This window comes from Mirounga leonina, unplaced genomic scaffold (assembly GCF_011800145.1).
Source record: "Mirounga leonina isolate KUSES-001 unplaced genomic scaffold, KU_Mleo_1.0 Mir_180, whole genome shotgun sequence".
Lineage (NCBI taxonomy): Eukaryota > Metazoa > Chordata > Mammalia > Carnivora > Phocidae > Mirounga > Mirounga leonina.
The window spans coordinates 415,234-426,378 of NW_023270469.1; the positions used below are offsets into that span (position 1 = coordinate 415,234).

The following is an 11,145-nucleotide window of genomic DNA, read 5'->3' on the forward strand; positions in this document are numbered from 1 at the left end:
CATTTCACGCATAAGGAAAGGGACACCCCAAAGTTCAGGAACCTGCCCTGGGGCACGCAGCTGTCCGCATGGGTGCAGTCCTCACACACGCAGCACCTCAGCCACTAAGAGGTGACATTTCCACTACGGGGAGAGAGGAAAGAATTCAGAGCTTGGGAGTTCAAGGGTCTGCGGTCCAGAGATTTTAATGGACCCACTGGGTCTCCAGCCACAGACTCACAGGATGTGGCTGCCTCCCCAGGGTGACCCAGGGCCTCGGCCCTAATGGAAAGAAACTGCAGAAGAAAAAGCCAGATTGCTTGTAACCCTGGTCTGTGATTCCCGGGCCAGTGTGGCCTTCCTGAGTCTCCAGAGCCAGGGCCCCCCAAGGGCTCCGGGGACAAAGGAGGGCCGGGAAGGCGGGGGAGGGGGGAGCTCCAGCAGCCAGACTCAGGAACGAGACCCTCGTTCATACATTTTGTTCTTATTGTCGTACAGCAAGTAAGAGCACATGGTCCTTGTTGAAAACTTACAGTGTAGGAGCGCGTAGAAATGAAAATTCCAGCACCCAGGCTTAGACAGGACTAACATTTTGATGTGTGTCGCTCCAGCCTTTTTTCCATGCACATCTGTGTTACTTCTCAAATTTCCCTCCGCGTCTGAGTCCTTGCCACACCTGGTTCATCAGACGGTCCAGCGTGAGGGCCTGGCCTGCCCCCTGTCACAGCTAGGTCCTTGGGGCCAGGGCTGGGCCTGGCACCCCGCACATGCTCAGGACATATTTGCTGAGTGAGCTCATTGGGCAAACTATTTCTGTTGTGTAACCGGTTTCTTTCTTGTTATTAACAACAGTATGTGGCCTTCTTCCATGCCACAGACTGAATATTTGTGTCTCTACCCCAAATCCCTGTGTTGAAATCCTAACCCCCAATGCTCTGGAGTGAGGAGGGGGGCCTTCTGAGGACTTAGTGCCCACAGGGCCTTGCGCCTTCCACCCAAGGAGACCACAAGCAGACGAGGCACCTTGACCCTAGGCTTCCAGCCTCCTGGACTGTGAGAAATCCATGTCTGCTGGGTGACTAGTAGCTCGAACAGACTGACATTCTCCCTCAATCCAAGCAGGCCCACAGCAGGGCCCCAGGAGCTTCAGCCCCCCAGGCGCCAAATCAGGCAGCCGCCTGTTGTGTAAATAAAGTTTACCTGGAACAGAGGTTCACTTACTCTCCGTGGCTGACCCTGCTCTCAAGAGGAGAGCTCAGTAGCTGTGACAAAGCCTAAATACTTACTAGCTGTTCCTTTAAGAAAATGTTTGCCAAGCCCTGGTCGGCCGCATCACTGTGATGTCACCCCGCTCCCAATGCCTCACCCCTGCACCTGGCTAACCCAGCTCCCGCCAGCCCAGGTCACCGGAGGGACCAGCTGATCGAAACAACCATTCCTAATGTGTTTGACTCACTCCCATTTGGCTCTTTTGATGCTTCCAAATCATGGATTTTTAGAGCAACAAGGAAGCATCCTCGCTTTGGACGACCAGCGTTTCAAGCCCCAGTGGTCTCTACCAGCCAATTCCACGTCCCTCCCTGGGCTCCCGGGCCCTCACCCCCACAGCACTGGCCTCGAGCACATTCCAGAACCACTCAGCACCTCTGTCTCCCAACCTGGAAAGTGGGGGCGAGAGCGGAGTCACCCCCCAGGCGGTGTGTGAGTGTGGGACTGAGAGGTGGGGAGAGGCGGCCTGCCACACCCCTCCACCCTGGTCCTGCTCCTCATGTGGCAAGCCAGGAGGTTGTTTGGGAAGGTGTGTGGACACTGTAGAAACTGTAGCACAGGGGTGCGGCGGGGGAACCAACAGGATTTTCAGAAAGGGAGCAAGGTTCATGTCTGGCTGGGTGCTTCTTTTTATAAGCTGGTTGCAAACCTACCCTCTTCCTTTGTTTCTTTCCTCCCAAGAAATGCTATTTTATCTCAGAACATCTGAAACCTTCTCGATCGGATTGTTTTCCTACAGGATTTGGCATTGATCTTACTTTAGAAATCAGACCACCGTACCCAGAAGGGCCACCGTGGCTGGGACAACACAGGTCTGTGGTCCTGGCTGGGCCTCGGACCCGTGGCCACCTGTCATCACCGTGTCACAGAGCTGGGACTAAGGCGGGTCTCACCTCACCCCACAAACCTGCCTACACCACACACAGATCACATATGCACACACAGACACTAACATGGTGTGGACGCAGAGGCAGACATCCCTGAACACAAACACGGTCAGACAGGAGCCCTGACAAGACTCCTCCAAGGGAGCTGTGTCCCTTATCTTGGTGCCTTCCCACATTCAGTCCCTGGTTGCCGTCCCCTCCTGCCCTGAGTCCCCGCCACGCAGGTGATGTCATCTGTGTTATCAACAAGACCATGGCTCAGAGAGGGTGATGCCTTGCCTGAGGTCACACAGCAGGGACAGAGCTAGGATTGTACTTGGACCCTGCGACTCCTCTCAGAACACAGTGCTCAAGCCTTTCTTGGCCCATCCTGGCCCCCCAGTGTGTCTCAGGGGCTTTGCTGTTCCCCACCCCTGAAAAGTCACAGCCAACCGTGAGGGCACGGAGCACTTGGCCAGCTGAGCCTCTTTGCCATCAGCTGAGTCCTCAGAGCCCTGGTGAGGCAGACAAAGCGGCCAGGACCTCTGCCCAGGGCCACAGTCCAGATGCTGTCCACAACCAGCTGTCCCTCTCCTGGGTCAGGGAGAGGTGCTCGGGGCTGGGCCTGGGGGCCCCAGAAGCCTGCTTTGTCAGGGCAGGTGATCTGGGGGGTAGGGAGGAGGTTGGGAGAGAGAGAACCCACAAGGAGCCACGGCGACCTAATGTCTGTACCCTAACCTCGGCCTGATGCCCGCTTCTGCTCTCTTCAAGTAGAAGCCACTGGGCCCAACGCACCGGCACGCGGGGGCATTGGACCAGGGCATGGACGCCAGCTGGCGGGGCCCGCGGGGCCGGAGCAGGAGCAGGGCGACCATGAGGACATAGCTGTCTGCAGGGTCCCGGGGGGTGGCAGGCAGGAGCAGGGTCCACAGCGCTGGCGTCTCCAGCAGATGGACGTCCTGCTTTTCCTTCCGCCTGACTCATCCGGGGGCTTTTGATGATATTCTCGGTGCCAGCAGCCTGGATGGAACTTTGACGACACCACCGCCACATCCGGTCTCTTTCATCACTGACCCAGTTTTGCCTTGTGCTCCCCGGAAAGCATCCCCCTTCCCAGGCAGGAGCTAACCAGCCGCTATGCTGCATTCCATCTAGCCCCCAGCACTCTGGACCCGGGGGTCCCCCTGCCACTGTGGAAACAGGTGGGAGAAGGAGGGCACCCGGCTAGGGCCCCGCAGCTGGGGCGGGGGAGCCAGGTCTAACACACCTCTTTGCCCTGCCCCACGCGGCCCCCCAGCAGCAACCCCCAGACCTCAGTGTTCTGGAGGCACAGCCCTGAGAAGGTGGACGCAGAAGTGGGGGCCACACTCGGAGACTTTCCTGGGGGGTGGGGCTGGAGAAGACTCTGGAAGGCCAGTCCTCTCTTCATGTGCCATGGCCCCTCTCCAGGCCCCAGGCCACCAGACAGTCCTCCTGTGGCCTGGCCACAGGTAGCTGGTCCTCGCGGGCTGCCCCGGTCAGCCCTTCCCCATGCCCAGGCCTTCGAATCCGCGGTGTTCCAGTTCTAGGTCCCCGTTTACCTGTGAGGAGGGGTCATTCAGCTCCATCCTGAGGGCACCCCCAGGGCCTAGCACGCAGTAGGTGCTCAATGTGTATTCTCTATCCCGTCCCAGGACCACATGGGGAGAAAGAGGAGCTGCGGGCCCCTGCTGGCAGGGGACTCTGAGCCTGCCCCTTTTCGATTTTGAGAGACCAGCGGCACGCCAAGCAGGGAGCCCGATGTGGGACTCGATCCCAGGACCCCGGGATCATGACCTGAGCTGAAGGCAGACCCTTCACCGACTGGGCCACCTAGGCGCCCCCTTATTGTCATTATTGATGTCCCCTCCCACAACCCGTGAGGCAGATACGTGCCCAGGACACTACAGTGAGGGGAGAGGGGGCCCGCTAGAGCCTGTGTCTGGAGACCCTTCAGAATGAAAACCCTGGGAAGGCAAGGATGGATGTAGTTTGTTCTGCCGTTTCCTGCTTGCCCTACAGCCTGGGACCAGCCTAGCACAGTAGGTGCTGAATAAATACTTGAATGAATGTCTCTTCTCCCCTCACCTGTTGTCCTTACTGAACTCCTTCCACACCACTTTCTACTTTCCCAGGCCCACCCGCCCATCTTTCTGCCCCATCATCGGGCTCTGCTTACTTTTTGGGGCCCAGTACCAGCCCCCTCCTGTGGTTCCTAGTACTCGGTTGGCACTTGGTGCTTGTTGAAGGGGAGTCCCCCGGATGGTCAGTGCCCGGCTGGCCCAGAGCCAAACCTGATTCAGCAAGCTTGGTACGTCTGGTCTTGTTCTAAGCAACAGAGCACCGATTCTGGCTGAGGGAGCCACAAAGGACCAAACACTGGGAAACCCCTCGAACTGGTGGGGGTGATGTCCAGGCCCACGGTAAGGATGTTGAGGCTGCATGCATCACCAGGGATGAGACCCAGCCTGGGACAGGGGACAGGGAGCTTGGTCACGTGGCCGGGGTGCTGCGAGGAGGTGGGGCAGGGGGTACAGTGCCTCCAGCTCCTACAAAAGAGGCGAGTTCTGCTTCTCACAAGACTCAGAAACAAATTCCCAATGTGAATTCTGACGCCGAAGGAGCCAGAGAGAATAACCCACGTCCACTACAGAGGCTGAGCTGTGGTCTTCCTACTACACCACACTGTCTCCTAAACGACAGCACCCCATCCCCTCTCCAGCCCAGACCCTCAGGGTACAAGCAAGACTCAGGGAGTCTCAGTTGGTAGAGCATCTGACTCTTGACCGTAAGGTCATGAGTTCGAGCCCCATGCTGGGTCTAGAGATTACTTAAAAAAAAAAAAAAAAAAAAAGATACAAGCAAGCCTCAAAAGGAAAAGAATAAACTGGAAAAAAATCTGCCAACATATGACAGAAGGCAAATTTCCTTAATATGCAAAGAGCTTCTACAATTCAAGAAAATGACAGACATCACAATAGAAAAATGGACAAAGGATGTGACAGACAAACCACACAAAAAAAAGACAATTTGCCAGCAAATATGAGAAGAGAGGCTCAGCTTCACAAACAAATAAAAAATACAAGTTAAAACAGTAGCATTCCAGGGGCGCTGGGCGGCTCAGTCAGCTAAGCGTCTGCCTTCAGCTCGGGTCATGATCTCAGGACCCCAGGATGGAGCCCTGCTTCGGGCTCCCTGCTCGGCAGTGGGCTGCTTCTCCCTCTGCCTCTGCTCCCCCCACCCCACCCACCCCACTGCCCATGTCCTCTCTCAAATAAAATAAAAATCTTAAAAACAAAAACAGCGGCGTTCCAGTGTTCCCCACCCACAGAGGACTGTTTAAACCAAATGTCACCCATCCCTTCACGGGGTCCCTGTAGACATGGGAGAGAAGTGAGGGAGACCCGGGTGGGCCGGCACAATACGGTACAACACACAGTGGGATTCCGTGTGCTTTTGATTTATTATTTAGGTCATCTCTACACCCCACGTGGGGCTTGAACCCACGACCCTGGTATCAAGAGTCACATACTCTTCTGACTGAACCATCCAGGTGCCCCATTTTTCATAAAAAAAGCCCCCCCAACAAAACCAAACCAAACACTAAAGGTCCAGATGTTTTGTTTCTTCCTTAAAGATTTGTTTACTCATTTTAGAGAGCAAGAGCACAAGCGGAAGGGGCAGAAGGAGAGGGAGAGAATCCCAAGCCTGATGTGGGGCTCGGTCTCAAGACCCTGAGATCATGACCTGAGCCAAAACGCATCATCAACAGTCCCGCCCAGGGGCCCCAAGGCCCAGGTGTTTATACGAGAACCTAACTTCACATAAACCACTGTGGGCAGATGCACAAGTCGTATGCACAAGTCATTCTAAGGGCTTGGAGGGTGGAGGTAGAAAAGGGACACTTTTTATGCTTTTCTCTCCTGTACTTTTTTTTGTTTTTAACAAAGAGCATGCTTTTCTTCTATAACTTAAAAAAAGAAAAAATAAATAAGTGAACACCCAGAAACCATAAAAGAAAACATGGGTACAACTACCTACAAATGAAAAAACGAACATGTGAGACACAAGAAAAGAAGTAAAGAGCCCTTAGCCCTTTGCAGGCACTCATACCCCCTTCTACTCTCTGGCTCAAACGGAGTGGAGTCAAGTGGGAAAAAGGCTAAGTAATCTAAAACAACTTAAGTTTTCCTCTAAATCACAACAGTTTCAAGCAAGTGGAAATTAGTGTTAAAAAAATTTTAGTTCTTCCTTTTAAAAATACCACAATTGTAGATATTTTAACAAAGCAACTATAGGATAGAGATTCAAAATGCAACTCATCCTGGGAAGGTGGCACCCACCGTATATCTTCTCTCCAGAGTAAAAAATACCATACAGTAACTTTTAAGATAATGAAAAAAGGAAAAAGACAGCTTGGGAAGATTACAGAAAAACCCTAATGTCACATTAGAAAGAAGAAAAATAATAAATTGAGAGAAAATATTTGCAACTCCTATGAGAGCAAGGCTGATCTGAAAATAGGCAAAGAGGTGAACGTGCCCCGTGGGCCATCTTGTGGGCGGCTCCAGCCTGCACACCCCCGCTAGCAACACCCCTGCACCCACTTTGGGAATCTGACCCCAAGATGCACCTGCAACCCACAGATGACCCTCCGGACCCCCACCCACTTCTCCGAGGGGCGATGGCCACATAAGGAGCCCACGCCTGCTGATGGATTTCCACCCAGGGGCAGAAAGGGTTAAAGGAAACAGTGCCTCCACTTGGGTTGGTTTTCGAATTAACCACACACACAGGTGAAGGCCAACCACAGCTGGGTTCCCTGCTCAGGGGCATTTCCTCCCTGCTCAGGGGCATTTCCGGGGAGGCCTTGGTTGGTGGAATTCAGTTCCTCACCCAGAGAGGACAGAGGCCCTGTTTTCTCGTTGCTTTGTGGCTCCCCAGCGGCTGCTCCCTCAAGGCTGGCCCTGCCAGACACACGGTGGGGTCAGGAGCCCCCTCCCGGGCACAGTTCTGCCCACACTCAAGGAGAAATCCTCCAGGTAGCAGAATCCTGCTACCCCAGGGCCAGGAGATGGCCCGTGGACAAAGGACCCTCTCACCCTGGCGGTGGCGAGCGCTGCCTTGGAGCAGACACAAACACAGAAGGAGCAGTCTTCCAGCCCCTGTTCAGCACCTGCATCCCTACCAAGTGTGAGTTCACGCTCAGTCTGTCTCCCCAGTTACAAGGTCTTGGTCACGACGCAGGGCTTCACCAGGGCACCAGCATCATTTGGGGTTTGGACGCTGGTCAGCAGCACCTCACAGGGAGACTTCCTCAGCCTCAGGACTGGCTGGGCTGGGGCTCACTGCTTCCCCAACGGCGCCACAGCTCGGACCAGCTGAGCTCCCCACCCACAATCACGTCCCGTACCAGACTCCCATAAGGGTCCCTGGTTCAGTCCCAGCTGACACAAACATCTACTAACCTGCCAAGAGCACTCCGGACTGTAGGGAGGTGTCATTCCTCACAGCCTGAGGTCAGGGAGTCTAGGGTGGATCCAGCGGTTGGGCCCTGGCACCTTCCAAAGCCTCCTTGAACCTCCTGTTGGTTCACGGGCCCCAGGTACACAGGATGAAGCTTACTTCCTGCCCGGCTTCACCAGATGGCACATCTAACTTACCAAACACCCATGGCACTGAGCTGAGGGATGGAGCGGGACTCGGAGAAGCGGCCTAGTCAAGGTGACCCAGCAGAGCTGCCACCACCACTGGACAAGGTGAGAAGTGTTGATGGCCCAGTGGACAGGGTCCTACAGCCCAGGCCCCTCCCCAAGACTTTCTCCAGCATACTCACCAGCAGGTGCCTGGCCTGTTCCAGGCGCTTCTTGCATCCGGGAAGGCCCTTCACTCTGGTGGCACAACGCCAGAAGGGGACGTGAATGTTTCTCCCCCTCACCCCTGAGCCTAGAGCACAGGAGCCCCTGCCCTGCACTGACCTGGAGGCCTGGGCTCCCCAACCTGCGAAGACCACAGCCAGGGATCTGGCACCAGGAAGAGCCACCTGCCACAGGGAAGGTTGAGCCTGCAGCCACCGGGCCACCCAGAGGCAGCCCCACCTCATTCCCTCTGCCTGGGATTGTGAGGGACGCAGCTAGGGCTCCTGGTCCCTCCACAACTTCCAAATGCAGAAAAGGAGCATGGAAATCAGTACCCCATAAGCACCACTTCAGACGTGAAAAAGATAACCCTCCAAATCATCTGTTTAGATGAAAACCTACCAGGGATTTCGTTCCCAACAGGAACCGGTCGGTGCAGGGGACATCCACACCTTACGGCCCCCATAACGGATCCTCACAGCAGGCCCTGCCAGGGCCCCATCTCAGCATCTCACTTGCAGAAACCACACAGTGGTTTGGTTTCAAAGAACAGGGGTGCTGCCACATGGGGTCCAGCCTTCAGCCTTCCTCGGGCGTGGGCACTTGGGCTGCCCTGGCCGTCTAGCTGCCACACAGGCACAGTAGCCTGAAAACGGGTTCTGGGCAGCCCAACCCCAGCCGTCCACACCAGAGCCTGCATGCGTAAGCACAGACAGGCCCAGGAGGATCTGGCCCCAAATCCCAAATGCTCAATTGCAACTACCCTGGTAACAATTACTCTCTGCAACACCTCCACCAGAAAGGTACTCGAGTTACTCAGTCAACAGTCCTAAGGCATAGACAGTAAAATGGTGCCCTGCAAATATGCCGTCCCTCCGGCCAGGTCGCAGGTCCCCAAGTTCTTGCCCCCAACCCGAGGAGACCAGGATCACATGGACACCACAGGTATTACAAGTTGTTAACTGCACTTTATTTTTTCTTTTCAACGTCCTGTTCTGCAGCTTCCTTGGCCCTTTTGGCCCGGATGCCAAACAGCCGGGCATTGGCACGGGCCATGCGAAGACTGGCGAAGGCCTTGAAGCTCTTCTCCTCCTCTGTGAGGACTCTGGCTTTCTCCTTCTTGTAGACCTGGACCGGGGCACAGGGGGCGTCAAACCCTTGCCTGGGACCTAATGTCAGCAGAAGCCTTGCAGGAGGAGGTAACAGGCTAGGTCTGCCTGCCCACTGCTGCAAGGCCACACTGAGGCCACTAAGGACAGTCTAGAATGACATGACCTGGAACGTCACCCCAGGCACACGGTAGAAGCAACCACCTCAGATGTGCGCAGTCCTGGGCCCCCCTCTCCTGCCAGAAGACCCTCAAGGGCCCAGTCATTTGTGGGATCACCAGCGACATGTCCAGGGAGTGACCTGGCCTTTCCAAATGGTGAGAAGCGTGTGTCTGTGACAAGCGAGTCCCCAATGATGAGGGCAAGGCCCTCCCTCAAGAAACCCAGCTGCTAAGAATGCAGGATAACGTTCCTCCCTGAGTCAAGGCATTCTTTTTCACAAACCTGTAGAACTTTCCAGAGACCCCGGCTGCCACCCTTCAACTCAAGCCCCGCCCCAAAGCATCCACCGGTTGACCCTCCAGACACCCCCACTTACGTTCCGTATGGGCATGACCGGCCCCGTCAGCTGGGTAGCCAACTTGAGTTCTTCCGCCTGTTTGAAGAAGAAGTCACCTGGGCTCAGACCGCACACCCAAGGGCCGCAAGCTTACAGCGCCCCCTTCTTGCCGATGTCCCCGCCCACTGCTGCGCACAGGTGGTGGGCCTGGGTCCCTGCCCCGGCAGCTGACCGCGGAAGCACAGGCCAGACCCGCCACGTGTGAACCCCCAAGCGGGCTGCCGGCGCGCGGGGCCACGCAGCACGCCAACTCCTAGGAAGCCAGCGCTCTGCGAAGCACGTTAGGAAACGCACGCCTTAGGCTGACACCCAGAAACCCAGCCTGCAGCCGAACAGCCTCCGCCTGACGTCACGCCTGCCGGCGTGGATTCTGGGGACCGCCGCCGCCTCCTCCTCCGCGCCCCGTGCGCCCCGTGCGTGGGGCGGGGGGCAGGCCCTCCCGCCCGGACCCCGGCGCACTCACCGAGCTGTCGCCCTTCTTGGGCGCCGACGGCTTCCGGGGGAAGAGGATGAGCTTGGAGCGGTACTCCTTCAGCCGCTGCACGTTGGCCTGCAGCGACTCCGTGGACTTGTTCCGCCGCCTCGGGTCCACCGAGATCCCGATGGTCCGGGCCACCTTCTTGTGGATGCCGGCCACCTGCCCCGACACACACACGATGAAGCCCCCGGGGCCCCCGCGGCGCCGCGCGGCCGCCGGGCGCTCAGCCGTCAGATGGAAAAGGGTTCAGCGTACTTTCATCACGGAGTACAGCGATTCCGGAGACCGTCATCACGGACTGCGAGCGCCCGAGCCCCGAGCCCCCGAGCCCCCGCGCGGCTGCGCCCCCACTCACCCGCAGCTCCTCCAGGCTGAAGCCCCTGCCGGCTCGCACTCGGGTGTGGTACCGCACCGTGGGGCAGCGCACGACGGGCCGGATGGGCCCGGACGCGGGGCGCGGGGCGATGCGGCGGGCCCTGGCCTGCCGGGCCTTGCGTCTGCGCACAGAGCGGTCGGCGCGCTCAGCCCCCGCGTCCACGCCGCCCCGCCGGCGCCCGCCCCGTCCCCGCCGCCCCGCGGGCCCCCGCCGCGTCCACGCCGCCCCGTCCACGCCGCCCCGCGGCTCACCTGCGGATCTTGCGCGCCGGCTGGTTGAACCACGTGGCCACGCGCCGCTGCCAGTCCTTGTGGAAGTGGGGCTTCAGGATCATGCCATTGCGGCTGGGCGCCATGGCCGCCGCCTACGGGCCTGGGGGCGCGGGGAGCGAGTCAGGGCCCGGGCACGGCCCTCTCCCGTCCGCGGCGCGGGCCCGGAGCCCCTCTGTGGCCGCGCCCGGAGCAGCCCTACGCCGATGGCAGCGGATGGCAGCGGATGGCAGCGGATGCGGCCCGATGCCGCCAACGGCGCCCGGACCCCGCACACTCACCTCCTCCGGAGGAGAACGGCCAGCGGAAAAGGACGGCCGCCGCAAAGCACCCTGGGATGGTGCTGGGCTCAGCCAATCGAAAG

The 11,145-nt window shown here is 57.8% G+C and overlaps 1 protein-coding gene and 1 non-coding gene across 3 annotated transcripts; both read right to left on the bottom strand.

The window, feature by feature from the left end:
- Positions 1-8,938: 8,938 nt before the first annotated feature.
- On the bottom strand, positions 8,939-11,144 carry RPL13 (ribosomal protein L13). Of its 2 annotated transcripts, XM_035024580.1 has the most exons (6): positions 11,063-11,144; positions 10,764-10,884; positions 10,492-10,633; positions 10,122-10,295; positions 9,638-9,694; positions 8,939-9,118 (listed from the first exon to the last, which is right to left on the bottom strand). In XM_035024580.1, the coding sequence occupies exons 2-6, from the start codon at positions 10,865-10,867 to the stop codon at positions 8,960-8,962; spliced, it is 636 nt and encodes a 211-aa protein (XP_034880471.1). In that variant the 5' UTR covers positions 10,868-10,884; positions 11,063-11,144; the 3' UTR covers positions 8,939-8,959. The 2 variants fall into 2 exon arrangements, with proteins under 2 accessions (XP_034880471.1, XP_034880472.1); XM_035024581.1 differs by lacking the exon at positions 11,063-11,144 and having other exon boundaries at positions 10,764-11,055.
- Positions 10,351-10,430, bottom strand: LOC118023912. The gene has a single exon (XR_004682934.1). It is a non-coding gene; the product is annotated as a small nucleolar RNA MBII-202 (small nucleolar RNA).
- Position 11,145: the final 1 nt, after the last annotated feature.